This window comes from Xyrauchen texanus, chromosome 50 (genome assembly GCF_025860055.1).
Source record: "Xyrauchen texanus isolate HMW12.3.18 chromosome 50, RBS_HiC_50CHRs, whole genome shotgun sequence".
NCBI classification, from domain to species: domain Eukaryota; kingdom Metazoa; phylum Chordata; class Actinopteri; order Cypriniformes; family Catostomidae; genus Xyrauchen; species Xyrauchen texanus.
In genome coordinates, this window is record NC_068325.1 from 12091049 (window position 1) to 12111537 (window position 20489).

The 20489-nt window shown below is 37.2% G+C and overlaps 2 protein-coding genes across 2 annotated transcripts in view; one reads left to right on the top strand and one right to left on the bottom strand.

The window, feature by feature from the left end:
* The first annotated feature begins 2296 nt into the window (after positions 1 to 2296).
* LOC127641441 (cyclin-dependent kinases regulatory subunit 1-like) lies at positions 2297 to 3658 on the top strand. Its single transcript, XM_052124461.1, has 3 exons — positions 2297 to 2443; positions 2686 to 2813; positions 3226 to 3658. Exons 1-3 carry the CDS (start codon positions 2379 to 2381, stop codon positions 3267 to 3269), a joined length of 237 nt encoding a protein of 78 aa, XP_051980421.1. The 5' UTR covers positions 2297 to 2378; the 3' UTR covers positions 3270 to 3658.
* Positions 3659 to 13292: 9634 nt separating this feature from the next.
* LOC127640986 (C3 and PZP-like alpha-2-macroglobulin domain-containing protein 8) overlaps positions 13293 to 20489 on the bottom strand; it is a 55413-nt gene continuing 48216 nt past the window's right edge. Inside the window, exons 42-43 of the mRNA XM_052123721.1 lie at positions 15608 to 15797; positions 13293 to 15485 (exon numbers count right to left, since the gene is read on the bottom strand). Of these exons, the coding sequence (XP_051979681.1) occupies position 15485; positions 15608 to 15797 (191 nt within the window). The 3' untranslated portion in view covers positions 13293 to 15484. The remainder of the gene's footprint in view (positions 15486 to 15607; positions 15798 to 20489) is intronic.

Below are 20489 nucleotides of genomic sequence, written 5' to 3' on the forward strand. Positions count from 1 at the left end.
GTAACCTGCAGTTGTTACCTTAAGGATCTATTTCTACTTCTACTTGTAACCTTAATTTAGTCATGTCAAAGGAATATTCTGGGTTCAATACAAGTTGAGCTCAATTAACAGCATTTGTGGCATAATGTTGATTACCACAAAAATGTATTTTGACTCATCCCTCCTTTTCTTTAAAAAAAAGCAAAAATTGAGGCACTTACAATGGAAGTGAATGGGGCCAATAAGTAAACGTTACAATATTTTAAAAGTATAGCCAAATGTTGTGAATATTATGAGTGTTAACATGATTTTAGTGTGAAAAACTTCGCTTGCTAACCTTTTCTGTGTAAAGTTATATCCAATTTTAAAACTTTGTTGCTATGACGACATAACATTGTAAACCACATGACCATAAAAACTATAATTAACAACAACTTTACAGCCCAATATTTTTTTAACAGAAGAATTAAGTGCTTTCATAAAGTTATAAAATTATGCTTCACAATTCTGCCTTTAAACCCTACAAATATTGGCCCCATTCACTTCCATTGTAAGTGCCCCATTGTAACCTTGATTTTTGGATGGATGAGTCTAAATGATTATTATTATTTTACAATCCAGGAGAGACTGTGGGAGGTGCTGCTGGAGTACGGGGTGGGGGGGTTCCCTTCTTAGGGCGATCCAATCCTTGTATGTCCAAAGCGAGAGCTGTGTTCGGGTCCTCAGCACGAAGTCGAGTTCATTCCATGTGGGGGTTGGTCTCCGCCAAGGCTGCGCTTTGTCACCAATCCTGTTTGTGATAGTCATGGACAGGATATCGAGGCGTAGTCGGGCTGGGGATCTCATCGCTGCTTTTTGCAGATGATGTAGTCTTCATGTCATCATCTGTCCGTGACCTTCAGCTCTCACTGGATCGCTTGGCAGTCAAGTGTGAAGCGGCTGGGATGAGGATTAACACCTCTAAATCTGAGGCCATGGTTCTCAGCAGGAAACCGATGGAGTGCATACTCCAGGTAGGGAAGGAGGTATTGCTCCAAGTGAAGGAGTTCAAGTACCCTAAAGCCATCCTAGTTGTATATGACTTTCTTCTTTCAGCCAAACACAATCAGAGTTATATAAAAAAAATATTCTGGCTCTTCCAAGCTTTATAATTGGAATGAATGGTACCTTAGAGTTTGAAGCCCAAAAAAGCGCATCCATACGGCTCCAGGGGGTTAATAAAACCCTTCTGAAGTGAAGCGATGCGTTTTTGTGAGAAAAATATCCATATTTATAACTTTATAAACTATAATCACTGGCTTCTGGTAACGGCCATCCACGTGTTCACGAGGGAGTCGAGTTCCAGCATATGACAAAGGCGAGCATAAGCTCAGGTGAGAATTGACTAACACGGAAGCACAGAGGATGGAGGAAGCCAGTTAACGTGCGGGCGGCCGTTACCGGAAGCCAGTGATTATAGTTTATAAAGTTATAAATATGGATATATTTCTTACAAAAACGCATCGCTTCATGTCAGAAGGCCTTTATTAACGCCGTGAAGCCAGATGATTGCTTTTTTAATGGATGGATGCGCCATTTTTGGGCTTCAAAATCTAAGGTACCATTCACTCCGATTATAAAGCTTAGAAGAGGCAGGATGTTTTTTTAATATAACTCCGATTGTGTTTGGCTAAACGAAGAAAGTCATATACACCTAGGATGGCTTGATGGTGAGTAAATTATGGGATCATTTACATTTTGGGTGAATTAACCCTTTAATTTGCTTCTTAACGCACTGTAATACCAGGGAACAAACAGGGCATACACATACAGTGGGGATGTGAGGAACAGAGTCAAAACTGATGCACTAAAAAAAATACAAATCTTTTGACAGAATTTGACAGACAGCATTTGGAATTATCAGACAATGTTTCTAAAATCGGGTTTAGTGATTGTTGGTGCCCCACCAGAAATTATGACCCCGAGACGCCACTGCTTTCCATGAAAAAATATATAAAAAATAGCTTAAAGCACCTTTAAGTTAGTACAAGTTGCCACTCTTGACATGAAAAACATTTACATAAATGAATAACACTATATGCCAGACAAAACAAACCGATATTAAATCAGCTAGATCAAATGGTGACCTGACAAAACAAAACTTATAAGAAATACACACCGCACATTCACATCACACAGCAGCAGCAGCCAGCTCGTGCACGTGGAATGCTGTCAAACGCAGGCGCGCGCACAAGGGGCGTAGTCTAAAGTCACGGTACGCGTGGCTGGACCTATCAGAAGCAGGTGACGGACCGTTTGAGTTCAAAACTGAAGCGGCGCCAGTATAGGAAAACGCCGACCCCGCACCACACAAAGATTATACGCGAATTATTCCACGTTGAATTCACCTTTTTCCGAGAATGACTTCAGCGAAAAGGCAGATTTACTATTCCGACAAATATACGGACGAGGAATATGAATACAGGTGAGGAAATGTTACTCGTTTAACACTTCACTTCAGTTCACTTCAGTTCACTTCATTATGTAATTTTAAGTACCTTAAAAACGTCAGAATGTGTTTGTGAATTGTCTGTTTAAAGCTTACTTTCTGGAGTGCGGTCGTGTTATCCAGGTTGAGTCGCCTGATAGACTTGCTAGTTAAAGTGAATAAACTAGCTATTAGTTTCAGTCAAACTAACACTTGTTTTTCCCTCTTCTGGCACATAGACACGTTATGCTTCCCAAACAGCTTTCCAAACTGGTGCCTTCCTCCCATCTAATGTCAGAAGAGGAATGGAGAGGACTGGGAGTCCAGCAAAGTCAGGGTTGGATCCATTACATGATGCACAAACCAGGTTAGTAATTGGGTTGAAATATAACAAGTCTATAAACGTATGTTTTATCCAACATTAAGAATTTAGGTTAAAATGTACATGTATATAAGGGAAAAAAATCTTAAGTATCGGATATACTTGTTTTCATTTGATTCTGTTACTGGCCACTATTTTACTTTTTCACTGATTTTAATTGCTAATACATTTTAAACATTTGATCCTGTGATACAAACATTTCTACAAAAATAAAAACTACAAATATTCTATGATAAGCTATGAGGTTATGAAAACTATATACATTAAGTTTAAAAGAAAAAAATAAGATAAATACTGCTTGAAACAAACCATATGCCTCTAGGCAAGATTTTAAGTCGCAGCCCAAGTTTGATGACCATATTAAAAATACTAATAAATTTAAACTCTTTCCATGCAGAGCCTCACATTCTGCTATTCCGAAGACCACTTCCCAAAGAATGAGAGGAATTTGGAATATTATCATCGAAAGTTAAAATATGTGGTCGTCCCAGGCCATGCTCACATTTCTTTCCATACATTGTGATTTGTATTTAAGTTGTATTATTTGCAGATCTATGGTGATGAAATGGTACTTCTCCTCCCCTATCCCATTAAATTTGGAGGTATGATGGCAGCAGGAGCTTGAAGGAACAGGCTGCCGCCTCCAAATCTGTTCAGAAGTGTTTTCTTTAAACCTACACTGAAGTCATGTAAAATAAGTCGGATGGTGTTACAGATCTAGTAAATGGCCCTGTTAATGGAAGGAATCTCTTTTTTTTGTTTGTTTTTTGTGCGCACTACAATCCTTTCCCTTACGCAAGTGCTGTAGTTAACATGTCAATGCTTGTTTGTTCCCCATTTGTTGTTGACAAATCAATAAATATAATTTTTATTAGCTTACTTGAATCCTCATTTGTAATCAGCATGTGGCAATAAATAACCAATGACATTTGATCAATATTTGCCCTACAGTTACAGATATTTCTATATGTACATTAAGGCCACATCCACACTAATACGGTTTCATTTGAAAATGCCTCTTTTTCTCCATGTTTTGGCCTTCCGTCCAGACTGAGATGGCGCTTTTGGTAGTGAAAACTGTGCGTTTCGAAAACGCTCTCAAGTGTTATGAAAAAAAAATGCTAATTCTTTTCCAGGGTTTTGAACTATAACCTGAACAGCTGTATAGTATGTACTTCTGTAAAATCTTTCAAACTGTTTCCTTGAGTGTTTCCTTGTGGTTTTGACATGAAGTGGACAGATCATTCAGCAAATCAGCAGCCTTTCTATGGTTTAATAATACATTCAAGTAATTGTTTACCTAAAAATGAAAATTCTCTCCTCATTTACTCACCTTTATGACATCCCAGATGTGTATGACTTACTTTCTTCTGTAGAACACAAAAGAAGATTTTTAGAAGAATATCTCCGCTCGTAGGTCCCATCAATGCAACTGAATGGTTGCCAAAATGTTTAAGGTCCAAATATCACATAGGTTCGCATAAAAGTAATCCATATGACTCCAGTGGTTAAATCAATGTTTTCAGCAGGCTACTGAAAGGTGTGGGTGAGAAACATCAATATTTATGTACATTTTTACAATAAATTCTCCTGCCTACTCCGTCCACTTTAAAGGTGCATTCCAAATGACTGTTAGGGTCCTCCAAGGTGGACTTCACACCGTATTCAGACATCTTAAGGAGATTCCTATCCGAAGGGAGCATCCGTTTTCAGTTGGAAGGGCACTCCAAATGGCACAAAGAATAATTGTACATCAATGCATTACTTCACAGAAAGTGGAGAGATACATTTACCCATCAGTCATTGCGAACCAGCAGAGTACAGACATAGTGTGGATAAAACTCTATGCGGTTGTGCGCAAGTACAAAGTGCACGAAATGTGACCATTACATCCATTATCATGACAATTGTTCATATAACAGTTAAGACTCATTTATTAAAAAATAACCACATTACATTTATTTTTATATTAAACTGCAACAGTCGTTTAACTTGTGGGTTACAAGTCTGGAAAAATATATTAATTTAAATATATAACAAAATAAAGTCTATACGTGGATGTATATTATATATGAGTTGACGTAGTCTTTGTCAGTTCCAATCAGTCTGGCCATTCTCTGTTGATCTCGCTCATCAACAAGGCTTTTCTGTCCACAGAACTGCCAATCACTGGATGTTTTTTTCTTCTTCTCTACATTCTGATGGTTGATGTGAACATGAACTGAAGCTCCTGACCTGTATCTGCATAATTTTATGCACTGCACTGCTGCTACAGGATTGGCTGATTAGATAATCAGGTGGACAATTGTTTGTGCAAGTGAAGTATATTCACTTGTATTGTATGGACCTACAGAGATATTCTTCTAAAACTCTTTGTGTTCAGCAGAAGAAAGTTAAGTCATACACATATGGAATGGCATGATGGTGAGTAAATTATGAGATAATTTTTGGGTGAACTATTTCTTTAACCAACCTACTTGCATTGATTGCCATTTATTGAATAGGCAGGCGTTCCATCCCTCCCAAAGAGTACGTTTTGCATCAGTATGATCTTTAGGCCGTAGACTGCAGTCTGTAGACTGACTATACAATCAAAGCAGAATATATGGCATTATATTACTTAGGAAAGAAATGGTCACACTTTACAATGCAGTGTTCGTGTTACAGCGCATTTATGTAAGCACAGCATAATACACACAAACAACATTTAATACAGTATGTACTTGTAGAGTAATAGCCTATAGTAATCTGTGAAATAGTTTACAATAAATAATATTAGCGATTTTTTTACTTCAATCTACAAAGCAATGATATCCAGTGGAAATGTTATAAGTTCTGGTAGCAGAAAATGTCTGTGTCTCCCTCTAGTGGTGATATTATAAAAAATACAGTCACAGGAATATGTGGATTAAAGGAATGTTCTGGGTTCAGTACAAGATAAACTCGATCAAAATCATTTGCGGCATAATGTTGATTTCCACAACCCCAAAAAAATTGTGGGGAAAAAAAATCTAAAATTGTGCTGACATTAAGGCACTTACAATAGCAGTGAATGGGGCCAGACCATAAACCCTAAAATACAGTTTCAAAAGTATAGCCAGAAGACATTAACGTTATAAAGCTTAACATGATTTTAGTGTGGGGGGAAAAATCACTTACTAATTACTAACAAAACCGTGCAATCCCACATGTGTTTTTCAACTGGCCCCATTCACTTCCATTGTAAGTGCCATAGTGTAATGGCTTTATATATACATACATACATACATACATACAGGGTTGGGAGGGTTACTTTTGAAATGTATTCCACTACAGATTACAGAATACATGCTGTAAAATGTAATTCCATTAGATTACTCAAGGTCAGTAATGTAATCTAAATACTTTCGATTACTTCTGCACTGGTTGAATTTTTGCACTTGTTTTGACTATAAAAACAGAACAGTATCTGTCTGTACAGTAAGACAAAATACACATGTTAAAAATAGATTCTCTGAAAAACCAAAATATCTTATGCAGTGTTGTTTCTAAAACAAGATAAATTGATCTTGTTTTAAGGATTTATTTTTTCAATTCTTACAGGAAATCTATACAACAATTATTATAAAGAATATGATTTTTGCCCTAATATCAAAGGTCTTACTAGAAAAAAGAAATTATGATCCAACGTGAATTTTCTTGGTAAAAAATATGATCGTGTCTGGTAACATGTGCATGTAAAATGGCTAGAAACGGCATTTTATCTTAGCATAAAGTTGACAATTTACACAAGCATTATTTCTATTTTGTAAGAGACTTGTAATTCATTAATTATCTTTTTTAATAAAAAAATCACCTCTATTCACCAGCAATTACATTCAATCCCCTTGCCTACCCCTCCCCCTTTGCCCCTCCCCAATAGTGACTCATTTTGCTGCTTTCTACTGCCCTCCTCCTCTGAAATTTCTGATCTTATCCGTAAATCAAAGTCTTCAACCTGTTCTCTTGACCCCCTCCCCACAGCCCTGGTCAAAACCTGCCTCACTTCCCTCCTCCCCTTCATAACTTCCATTATTCATTCATCTCTTTCCTCTGGTATTGTCCCCTCACTTTTCAAAACTGCATCTGTCTCACCGATTCTAAAAAAACCTGGCTTAGATCCCACTAACTACAATAATCTTCGTCCCATCTCAAATCTTCCATTTATTTCTAAAATACTTGAAAAAATAGTGTCTGCACAACTCCACGCCTTCCTTACCCTCAACAGTCTTTACGAACCTTTCCAGTCTGGTTTTCGCCCCTCCCATAGTACCGAAACTGCCCTAATAAAAATCACCAATGATCTACTCATAGCTGCTGATTCCGGACTCATCTCCATCCTGATCCTCCTTGATCTTAGTGCGGCCTTTGATACCATTTCTCACTCTATTCTCCTGAATAGACTATCCTCTCTTGGCATCTCACACACCCCTCTTGATTGGTTCCGCTCATATCTCTCCGACCGCACTCAGTTTATTCAACTAAAATCTTTCACATCTCACCCTTCCCCTGTCACTACTGGTGTCCCTCAAGGTTCAGTTCTTGGCCCCCTCCTTTTCATCACCTACCTACTGCCCCTTGGCAACATTTTCCGCAAATTCAACATTAATTTTCATTGTTACGCCGATGACACCCAGCTCTATGTATCCAGCAAACCCACTTCCTCGCTCCCCCCCCTGTCCCTTACCAACTGCTTATTGGAAATTAAAGACTGGTTCACCTCAAACTTCCTTAAACTTAACAGTGATAAATCTGAACTCCTCCTCGTAGCCACCAAATCCACCATTTCCAAAATCAATAGTTTCACACTACCCATTGATAATTCCTTGGTCTACCCCTCCCCTCAGGTCAAGAGTCTGGGCGTAATCCTCGATTCATCCCTATCATTTCAGTCACACATAAATAATGTTAGCCGGTCTGCATACTTCCACCTACGTAACATTAACCGCCTCCGACCCTCACTTACCACTCACACTGCCTCCATCCTTATCCACAGCCTCATCACCTCCGCCTTGATTACTGCAACTCCCTTCTTTTTGGTCTCCCCAGAAATCTCTTCATAAACTTCAACTTCTCCAGAACTCAGCAGCTCGTGTCATCACCAGAACCCCTCTTTTCATCATATAACCCCTGTCCTTCAGCAGCTCCATTGGCTCCCGGTTCAATTCAGAATACAATTTAAAATCCTTCTGCATACTTTCAAAGCTATCCATAACCTTGCTCCTCCGTATCTATCTGCTCTCCTTCACATCGCCACCTCCTCCCGCTCCCTCAGATCTTCCTCCTCTATTCACCTCACTGTACCCCCTGCTCGACTTGTCACTATGGGGAGCAGAGCCTTTAGCCGCTCTGCTCCCCAGCTCTGGAACTCACTACCACCTGACCTCCGCGAGTATCGACTCTCTCCCCTGTTCAAAACCAGACTCAAAACCCACCTGTTCCAGCTTGCTTATTTGTAAATGCACTGTTCTTGTCCTTTTTTTAATAATTTAATCATTGTTTGTTTATACTTTTATGTTCCTTGTTCCTGTTTTATTATCTGTAAAGCGACCTTGAGTGTTTAGAAAGGCGCTGTTAAATAAAATGTATTATTATTATTATTATTATTGTTTCTTCTGCTCCAAACTGACTTCAAACGTACTTCTCTGTCTGCTCGTATGAATGTAACACATCATAAGTGTTTCACCGCTGTTCAAATGCACTTTGGATCACATCATTTATATGAAATGTTTTCCATCTGAAAGGACTAAATATTAAATGAAACAAATTATAATAAAATGCAAAGTAATCTCTTCAGTAATCAAATGTAACTGTATTCTAATTACCAATGATTTCAGTAGTGGAAAACAGTTACTAATATTTGTATTTTAAATACGTATTGCCATTACATTTATTCCATTACTCCCCCACAATATGTATGTGTGTGTGTGTGTGTGTGTGTGTGTGTATGTATATATATAAACAAGCGGCGAGTCAAAATTACATTTTGCACAAATTTCATTGAGCTTAACTTGTTTATTGAACCCGGAGCAATACAATTTAAGAAATGTGGCATGCTGTTGATTACTACAGAATATAATTTTGTCTGATACCCAAACCCCCCAAAAAATACCCAGTGGACGGACATGGGGAAACTGTTGTACACTTGCCTCATAGACTTGTATTGAAAGTGCATAACTGTCAAGACATTTATGTTTGGCTTTATCAATATACCATTCTTACATTTTTTCTATGGTAAATGACTGCTGATAGAGCTTAAAGGTGGATTAAGCGATTCATGAGAAAGGCTGTACTGTACTGCACAAACCGCCCCCTGTTGCTGGTTGTCTGTAATAGTGTTGTGTGGATAGGTCCAATCCGCTTTGTTTATTTTCCCATTTATAGAGCCAGGGCTGTGTACAAACACCAGATTTTTTTTCAGCTCACACACAGAACGGACAGCTAACGGACCATGAAGAGATATTCGTGGAATTTGAAAAAAAGTGTATTGGATTAAAATGATTTACTCCACCTTTAACTTGTTAAACCTGAAATATAAATGTTAATAATTTTTATGAGGAATTTCAACATTGAGTGGAGCAAATTTATACTTTAAAGATTTTCTCCAGCTGTGATATTTGTGTTCTCCATTGAGTTAATTTCTTGAACTGCAAGTACTGGAAAGGATGCACATACTTACTGTTATTACTCATCCTGCCATGGGAGGAGAAGTCAGGACTTGTGGATTTTGTGAAATCATGGCCTACAAAACCAATAGTTGGTGACAGGACATATAGCCCATGCCCGGCCATTTAGACAATCAGAAATATGTAGTCAAGAATTTTTTGGCAACACGTCAACAAGAAAGTTGATACACATTGCAAATCTTCTCAGGAGATCCACACCCTGTAGATGCAGACTGTCAGGAATGTGAGCTCATCGCAGTGGCGTGATGGTTTTTGGGGTGGAGGATCGACAGTGCCTTCAGCTATCTGTTCTGATACTACCAGGGGAATGTCATGACATCAGCCCACAAATGTTTATGTGCATGAAAAGCTACTGGGAGCACAGAACATTCTTTCACATTTACTTCAGCATGTTTTGGCAGGCCTGGGCACAGAGGTATTGTAACCCTCCTGAAGAGTGGCCTTTGAATGTTGGAGATAACTCTTCAGTTTAATGCAAATTTGATGGGAACCCGTCTTTTCTGCCAATAAGAACATTGGAAGGAGAATCTAAAACATGCATTACACAATACAGTGACTACAAGATTTGTTCTCTGATTGCTATTTCTCTCAAATTCATGACTGAATTTATAAAAATGTGTTTTGCCACTTCCAAATCTCCCCTTCATTTGTAGTGACTATAGTTACTTTGGAGATTTGGAAACCAATCAAGCCTTCTCACAAGGAATATTACTGGTTCAATACAAGTTAAGCTCAGTCAACAGCATTTGTGGCATTTTGTAGAAATTTGGACTTGTCTCTACCTTTCTAAAAAAATCTGTGTTACATTGAGGCACTTACAGTGGAAGCCAATGGGGACCAATCCGTAAATGTTAAAATACTCACTGTTTCAAAAGTATAGCCACAAGACACAAACAACATGGGTGTTAACATAACTTTTGTATGATAAAATTGCTTACAAACATTTTCTGTGTAAAGTTATAGACAATGATACAACTTTGTTTCCATGGTGATGTAATGTCAACAAACCCTAAAATGACTGTAAAAATTATTTCTGCCTTTTAAACTCTCCAAAAATTGGATCCATTCACTTCCATTTTAAGTGCTTCACTGTAACCAAGTTTTATTTTATTTTTTGTGGTAATCAACATTATGCCACAAATGCTGTCGATTGAGCTCAACTTGTATTGAACCCGGACGATTCCTTGAATTTTTGTTAAATGTCTTTGAAAGACGAACATTTCATCTTACCTTTTATTGTAGTTACATTAATTTGGTATTCAATCAAATATTAAGTTATTTGGTCCAGTCCACTATTTTGATTGGATGAGCAGCATTCCAAGAGTGCTGATATTTCATATAACAGATATATAACTTTATTTTGATTTGGCTTTTTATTTTTTTGGTCGAGCAAAAATACACAAAATAGCTGGCCATATTGTGTCTCAAATGTCAGCTACTCGATAACAACCTCATAATATCTGCAGTCCCATGCCACAGACATTGATAATATTCAATACTACAGTACTCTTGCTTGTGATTTTGCTTAAATGCATTATGAAGTGTGGTGAATTCAAGCAAATTGGACCACTTTTGACCTTAAACGGCCTAAGACTTTTCCCCAGTACTTCATATACAGTGTACTATATATTTACAGTACATTTACAATACTCTCGATATATACATATGTAGAAACAGCTCACCTTTTTCTCTGCGAGCATTGACTGAATGCTTTCTCTCCATCTCACACATGGTCACGGTTGCATTTGGGACAGGAGGCCTACCCCTCCAAGAAATCTAGATAGTCTCTTTTCTTGATTTGTGTATACGATTTCTTACAATTAATCAAATCTGTACACTGACTTTTCCAAGCCAAGCAATTATTAAGCGAGTAACATTCTCATCATTGTCAGTTATTCCAGGTTATTTTAAAGAGTAAGTTACTACTTGGAAATGTCTATGAATGAGTAAGCAATGTCTTCAGATCTTCCTTACTATTTTAAGGTGGATAGTGACTTCTTGCAAGACCCATTCTTTGCCTTCAAATCTTTAGATAACAAATGTTGAACCAAATGTCCTCTGCAGCTAAATTGATATTTTAGTCTCCTGACCTCTCTTAGATTGGAGAAATCCAGTCAAGTTCTCCACAATCTGATGATTTCAGAGCCAAAGCCTCCCATGTGGAAAACTGAAGGCTTTGGAGTAGCTAATCTTCATTCAAGAGGTCCTGACAATGGTCCACTAGGTTGACTCAATCTGGGGCAGCCAAATACATTTTTTAATAACCAAGTTACTATATCTTTTGGACTTCAGGTTTAGCCGACTCATTACACATCGTCTTCAAAGAAGACATACACTTGTCAATGTTTGTGTGTTATTTGTTTTAACAGATGATGTTTGTCTATTGTCTATTGTTCAGATTGAATTTAATGACCAATTCGTGCAGAAATTCAAGGGTACCAAAGTCACCGCTCACTTTCATTGAATGGAAAAAAAGATGCAACGAATGTGAATATTAACGGAGACTAACTTTTGGCCTAAGGGGCTGTTTATACCAAAAGTATTGTGCTAAAAAAAGGTAGACCCAGTGCAATGAATATATCAGAATGCTGATATATTCGGTGCTCCTGCGCAAGACGTTGAAAAAACAGCTGTAGTGCAACGGTAAAAAATGTCAGACTAGCACATGTTTACTTTTCACAGTGTTGGGTGTAATTGCATTACAAAGAAATCACTGTAATCTGATTACTTTTAGGAACCAAACATAGTGTAACACATTACAGTTTACATTCTTGTAATCAAATTACAGTTACTAACTTTGAAAGTAATTAAGTACATTATTTGGGTTACAAAATATTTCCATAAAAAATTGTGTGTAATACAATTAAAATGTGAATTCATAAGTACATCTACATTTTGCTGACAGCTAAAGGGTGTGCGACAGAGAACAAGGAAAAAATACATTATTTTGAATTTGTTTAGGGTAAAAACCAAAACAATTTGTGACAAGTATTTTAGAATGTACCTTAAGTAATTGTTAATGTGCTTACATTTTCAATGAAGTAATCAGTAAATTAATCTGATTTTAATTTTAGAGAAGTTAGTCATTTGTAGTAATTACTTTTTTAGTAACTTACCAAACACTTGGGTAACTGTACATATAAAAATATTTGTAAAAAGAGCGCTATACGGTGTGAACGACCCTTCTTTTGTGTTTGACGTAAGTCATAGCAGTTTGGAACAGCTTGAGTGTGAGTACTGTAAACAATGGCAGAATTTATATTTTTAGGTTAACTATCCATTTAAGACTCCTTTTAAATCCCAGGAAGGGAAAGTTGGTAAGAGTTAGCTAGGTGACATGTCAACTGTCTGCTACACTGATCAGCAAACAAACATTAAACATGAACAGGCTCTAAGTCTCTGCTGGCAAACACGCACAAGCTGACCAGAGGACACTGCAACGCATGGGGTCAAATGACTTTGAAGAAGCACATAAGCAGTTAAATGAGGCCCAAAGGTTCACCAAAATACTGTGCTGGTGAAGGTAAAATGTACTTTTAAGAATGATGTGAGCTTGTACACCAATTTGAGAGAACAACTGCAAACCATATTTCCACCTGAAATGGTCCACCATTTTACACAATAATGTCAACTTGAATTAAATTAAGTTAACTTGTCTAATTTAGGGTGTTCTTATCTCAATCTATCTTACAAAGGATGAGTATACCATCCTTTGCAATTCAACTATGGAAAAACAAAGCTTTCACACATAATAAGAGTTGCATATAAAGTTTATTCTCATTTACTTTTTTCCAGAGGTTTTTATTGTATATCATTGGAGGATACATTCATTTAAGGTTCGTTAAAATTTACAGTGATTTTCAGAATTCACAATGGGCATTCAGGCAATTTACAAGACAGAATCTCCAGACGGGAACCGGAATATTGCGGCATTTGTTACATGGAACTTCGAGTACTACACTCTTACTGGTAGCTGAAAACAAAACACAAATGGCCAATATATTTCAAATAGAGGTTGGGGATATATAGGACTTTGCAAATGATTTGTTGTGTTCTATGTGCGTTTCCGTTTTCGTCTACCGAATTGCATTTAGCATGGCAGATAAGTCAAAATAGCTTATGTTCTGTACAATCAAATCAATTCAAAGTTTGTGCGTCAGATTTTGTTTATTTTCTGTGATGTTGCAGCTAATATTGCAGAGACTTACTGGGCAGCTTATTTATCAGTTGTTATCTTCTCTTTAATGACCGAAGGCCAAAACACACACTACGCATGTACGTGAATCCTGACGCTTCTAGCTAAGCAAGCTCGATTTTGTGCTTTACAAAATGTGTCAGACTGCAACTCATAACGATGCAAGTACATGCTGCATTCTCAACGCTGCCACAAGGGGCGCTATAATGGACATTAGTGTAAACTGTTCACTTCTACCGTGAGTTTCTTTTCAAGCCAACTACTGTAATGGTGAAGCAACAGTTTGAAGAGAATATTGCTGAGCAAGTTAAAGTCAATATATTTATAGTAACTTATTAGAATAACACATCAGGTTTAATAGCACACACTGTTGAAGGTGACTCTATCGCGGTTTTTACCGGCACAAGAATACATGTTAAGCATGTTCAAATGGACCACGCTTTGGCAAACATTTGCCAAGCGTTAAAATCTATGAATGCATACTTGCGTAAACTACATTTCTGATCTAACATCCTTACAACACCGAGCAGTATGACCAACTGATGTCGAAGTGAACATTCTGAATGACGTGCAGCAAACATGGACAGCTGTGACCGGGTATGCGTCAACTGTTGCTGCGATGCTATGCAACGGACACATCTAATGTAGACTGTGTCATTGATTAAAATGTGTTTTGTTTTTGATGCAACATAACATCACACTCACATCTGGTGTAGACAGGGTGTAAATCAGAGGTTATAAGTAACAACAGCAGCTATTAGGGATGTCATAAAATATTGATATATCAATTATTGATTGGCACGTTATTTTATAGAAAAATTTTTGAGGCATTTGTTATATTAACATTAGCTGACATTTAAATTAGAACCTTAATTTGTGTGCTTTAAATTCACTGCCATTTGCATTCCTTTCAATTTAGTCTGACAAAATAGCTTTGAGAGACCACAAGGGGGCGACATAAACTTTACTGAAGACCATTACTGCATGGACCAGGTACACTTATGACACACACATTACAAGCTGATGTTTTTGTACTTCAAGAATTAACAACGTGAAGTTGATGAGTTTGCAGGATAGTGTATGACACTGTAAATGTATGTAACTGTGCAAAATGAACGATTAGATGTGGCAACGTTTATGACGTCACATCAGATGCATCCGGTGCGTGACCCACTGTAAATCGATCCCAAGCTTAGTAGCTACACACTTTAACACAATTGAATTAGCTTTTTCTGTAATAAAGACCTGGTCAGGAAATGTGCATTAAATCCTGCCACATTTTAGCAGGGAGTTAAACTACAAAAGTAGATTGTGGTTGAAAAAAATTAGAGGATATGACAATATGGTAAAAAAACTAAACAAAAAACAGAACAAACAAGGTCACTAGCCACAAATAAATACCACAGATAGAAAACAAAACAGTAAAATATTTGATTTTAGTTCCCTTATACTTACAAACATAAATACTGGACTATTAAAACTAGATTACAATAGGAATAAAAGGAAACATCATACCATCACTAAAAGTTATGGAAACTACTCATGGCAGCAGATATAAAATAGAGAGGAGAACTGATACTCTCTCTCTTTCAGAACACACACACACACACACACACACACACACACACACACACTGCTGTCATCTCATAGTAACAGACTGAGTTCATCTCTCCTCTCCAGTCTTTCTTTCACACAAACATATTCACAAAGAATGTACAATGTGGAGCTCTCAGCTTTGCTGCTGGCAGGCAATGGTCTCTGTTGTAAGAGTGGTAGAGGAGACAAAGGTTAGATTGAAGCTTATTATATACATGCATAGGAAAACACTAGGAAAATATGTTTGAAATTGACAATTTATTGTATTGTACTTTGCTGCTCACCATCGCTCAGGTGAGTCTTTTGTGTCCACTGTGAGATGTCCATTCAGAGGCCCGACGGTGTCTACCGCCTCCTCTTCCTCCCCTTTAAACTCCAACTTCTCCTTACTCTCCGATGAAAAGTCATCCGTGTCAGGGTCGTACTCATATGAATAGTAGGACACCTCTGCCATGGAGCCTGGCTCCTCCCCTCCTATAAATTAACAGCAGTAAGTCAAACGTTGCAGAATCATTTTTTATGTTTAACAAAGGTGTTGCTTGAATTCACTTTATTTCCTACTTATCAAAGACCATAGATTTGCTGCATGGAATCAATGAAAAAAAGCATAGTTTTGGCATCCCTCAAGGCTACGTTTTAGGCCCACTTTTATTTTCTATTCACATGTTTTTGGCAAATAAAATACAATTTCAGCATTGGGTACATTTTCAAGATCAGATTGTTTTGAAAATCAGAAAAGGCTACAAATATTTCCACTAAGGTAAAAAAAACTAAAGAAACATGGCCTGTAGAGGGAGCTCTTTCCATACATACGTCAGCTGCTCAACCTGACTCTAATACTGTCATGTGTTTTAATAGAGCATGTATTTAAGTTTATCTAGAATGTTAGGAATTCTTGGCCTGCATCTTAACTCATTCCTTTTTCATTCAGTAGAATGTCAGCAGTGCTTTATGCACAGATATACATGTAGAAACTACACAAATCCCAGTTTATAGGCTTTTGTCAGTGTTCAGTGCCAATTCATCATTTAGGAAAAAATGACACCCTTACAGTTTGAAATGAAATACTACTAGTTTCCATACAATACTTCAACATTAAAAGATCATCCAAAATTACAATAATGAAGTTAAATGTTACAAAATTTGAAAAACTTCAAAGTAATCTAAATTATATGAGGTTTTTCCAGACACAAATGATCTGATTTTGTTAAACAATATTGTCAGTGATGATTCGGCTTTGAACAACACTTCTGCATTGATGATAAGCCATTATAGCGCGTAATCCTTCAAAGACATTTTAGATTTAATAAAGCAAAGCAAGCATGCAAAACTGATTTTGAAGGGATTATGAAGCCCCAGCACCATAGACACATTTTCCTTGCTCAAACACAAACCACGGCAAGTCTTAACAGCTCTGCGAGAGACTGTCTAATCAGTCTGGGAGTTTTCCAGAGGACACACACATACACAGTTGAGAGTGCGTGTGATATCATGAGTATTTTTAAGTTGTCTTAAGTGCTAATTCTATTACTTAATGGGTTGAAATATTTTTCAAATTACATTGTCCAGTGAGGGCAATAACCAGCGGTAAGTGTAACATTGTAGAACAATTGGTGTGGAAGGAATATCTGCCCTTAAACTCAAACTCATTAAAGTGACTACTATATATAAATGATCATAGTTTTAAATACCCTAAAATTTTTATTGGATAACTTTTACCAGATAGTGAAAAGTAGTAAACAAGCACCCAGCATACAAAGGATCTCCTTCAATAGTTAAAAAAAAAATCTGGGCAGAGTTGCTACTGGGTGGGTGGATGAAAAGATAGGGTTGGGCTGAATACATATTACTCTCTCGTAAATGTATTCAGTAATTCAACACATAAAATCATTATCTTTATAAATATGTATTCTAAAAGTATTTTTGTATTCTGAATACGTTACTTTTGCAAGGCAAAATTGGAAGAATTATGTTTGATTTGTCATTATTATATGATCTGAACCTTTAAATCTCTGGTATTAACTCCACTATCTGAGTCTAAACAGCCAGCTAGCTATCTGTCAGCAAATTAATGAACTTTGCACTACCTTGAATTCTTTAAATTAGATGTGGAGTTGATGTTTTTCCTTATCGAAGACAGAAGGCAGTTTGCAGTCAATTATAATATCTTGTCCACTTTCCACAAGAAAGATGCTGCCTGTACCTCCAAGACCCAAAAGCTTAGCTGTGACATTGTAGCTACCAATCAGCATTGTTTCTGAATGTTCAGAATGGAATTATTATATTAAATATTTTATTTATTTGGTATATTAATGTTCTTCTCAACCCATTAATTGATTGAACTAACAAAGACCGATACATTTTGACCCAAAATTGAATACAAAATGCAAATTAACCATATTTTCAAGATGATAATTGGATGCTACTTGCAGAAATTAAACATGCAACATAGTGAATGTATTTACACAGCAATTACAATTGCAGGAAACAATGTATTATGTGCTTGAATGTAACATTTGTGTAAAAATGTGGCTGTATTGATTCTGGTGCACAGATGGCAGTGCGCTGATTAAGACTTCAGCATTCCTGTGCGGTTGCCAGATATTCAATCCCAGAATCATTATACAAGACAAGACAATATATTTTCATTATCTAGAGTCTACCATCAGTTATCGATTGACAAAAAAAAAAATTATTTCTGTCTTATTTTGTGGTCATTTTGAGAGTATTCTAAAAGTTTTCTAACAAAATTATCTTTTTTTTTAATAACTCAAAAATACACAACAGAGAAAAACTTAACAAATTCACATTGAATCAACATTTAACATTTAACACCCACTAATATCCCTCCCCAATAACCAACCCCACCCTGATCCCCAACACCCCTGTGGTCACATAATAATACACCCACACACACAAAAAGAAAATATAATTAAAATAAACATCTCTCTCCCCCTCCCCAAGAGTCCCCCAGAAACGCTAAATAATTACCCCATTTCCTAATAAACAAGTCCCCAAACCCCAACCTTCTACTTGCCACCCTCCCTAACTCCGCACACCACTCCAGAAATGATGGTGGTCCGTCCGACTTCCATCCCCTTAAAATAATTTGTCTGCCTATCATGATACTGGTCAGAACCCAATTTTCTATGTTTATCGCCCACATTTTTGACTGCCCCATCACCCAAAATACAGATTCTGGGGCACAGTAAAAATTTGAGTGCCCAAAATGTAACATACAACTCTGAACCTTCAACCTAAATTCTTAACACACCCCCAAAAAACATGGGTTGTGTCTCCATCTTCTGATTGGCATCACCAGCAGGTGGGTGTGTCTTTAAGACCAAGCCTATCAAATCTAGAGAGGGTCCAATAGAAACTATGTAAAATCTTGAATTGAATAAGGCGCACCCTTGCATCTCTAGAATGCAGACTTGACATTTTTTAGATTCCTAGCCCACACTCCCTTCTCCAATACCAAATTTCACCAATTAGTTTGATTGAAAGGCTTTGCAATGGCAAAATAGGGGCAAGAACTTCCTTACTTAAATACAAAACCAGGGAGGGGCTCTCTCAGGTGGAAGTGACCAATGAGCCAAATGTCTGAGACCGAATGCATAATAATAACATAATCTTGGGTAGGCCTAGCTCACCTTCGTCAATCGGCCTATGTAACTTATTATAATATAATCTGGGATGCTTACCATTCCAAATGAAGGACTTCGCTATGCTATCAAATTGTTTGAAATAACAGAGGGGGAAATCTATAGGGAGTGACAGTAACAGGTGGTTACATTTTAGAATGCAATTTCATTTTAATAACATTAACCTTCCCAATCATAGATAAATGTAATGAAGCCCACCTGCCCACATCACTCGAAAACCTTTTTATTAAGGGGTCAAAATGAACTGTAACTAAGTCAGACAAATTTGCTGGGAATAATATGCCCAAATACTTAATGCCCTGTTTGGGCCACTGGAAGGTGCCGTTACTGGGCAGTACGCTGTCAGTGGTAAAGCTTCGAATTTAGACTAATTGACTCTGTATGCCAAGAATTAAGAAAAGGAATTAATAATTCTATGGAGGCAAGGCATAGATCTAATGGGATCAGAGATGAATAATAATATATAATCTGCGTAAAGCATAAGCTTATGCGCCACACCTACCGCAACCACCCATGTAAAATCATCTTACCTTCTTATCGCGGCTGCTAATGGTTCCAAGGCAAGACAGAACAATAATGCTGAAAGAGGACAATCCTGCCGGGTGCCCCTATCCAGAGTAAAGTAATACAAAAATAATCCCATTCTACCATATCAAACGGCTTTTCGGCATCAAGTGAGATGGCCGCGACCGGAGTCTGATCATTTGCCATTGACCACATAATACTGATGAAACGCGTAATGTTATAAGAAGAGCTGAGCCCTTGAATAAACCCCACCTGATCTATATATATATAAGAGATTTCACAACTTTCCTTAATCTGTTAGCCAGAATTTTGGCAATATATTTACGATTAGCTGGATCAGGGAAATTGGATGGTAACACTTACACTCGCTTGGATCTTTGTCCTTTGTCCTTTTAAGAATCAGACTGATTCAGACTTGTGTCATGGTTGGTGGAAGCTTTTTATTCTTTAATGATTCTGTATAAACTTCGAACAAAAGTGGAGTCAATTTTGTATCATAAGATCTAAAAAAATTCAGCAGCAAAACCATCTGGCCCTGGAGCCTTGCCTGTAGGCAAGGCCTTAATTACCTCGACAAGCTCCTCCATTTTGATCTCAGAATCAAGATAATTTTTTTGCTCATTCGTCAGTTTAGAGAGTTCTAATGGTTCCACAAAGCTTCTAAAGTCTTAATCAGTAGATGAAGACGTGGAACTATAGAGATTAAGATAGAATTCTTTAAAAGCATTATTAATATAAATGGCTTAGGTAACTATTTCATCACCAGCAGATTTCACTGAGGGAATGCAGAAAAAGATTACCTCTGCTTTATGTATCTATCCAAAAGCTTCCCTGCTTTGTCCCTTGACTCAAAGTATGACTGTCTTGCCCTGAATAGCCAAAACTCCACCTTCTGTGACAAAATAGTATTATATCTGTATTTCAATCGGGTCAATTCTCTGAAGCCATTAGAGGTCATTTGGCGCTTCAGCTCTGC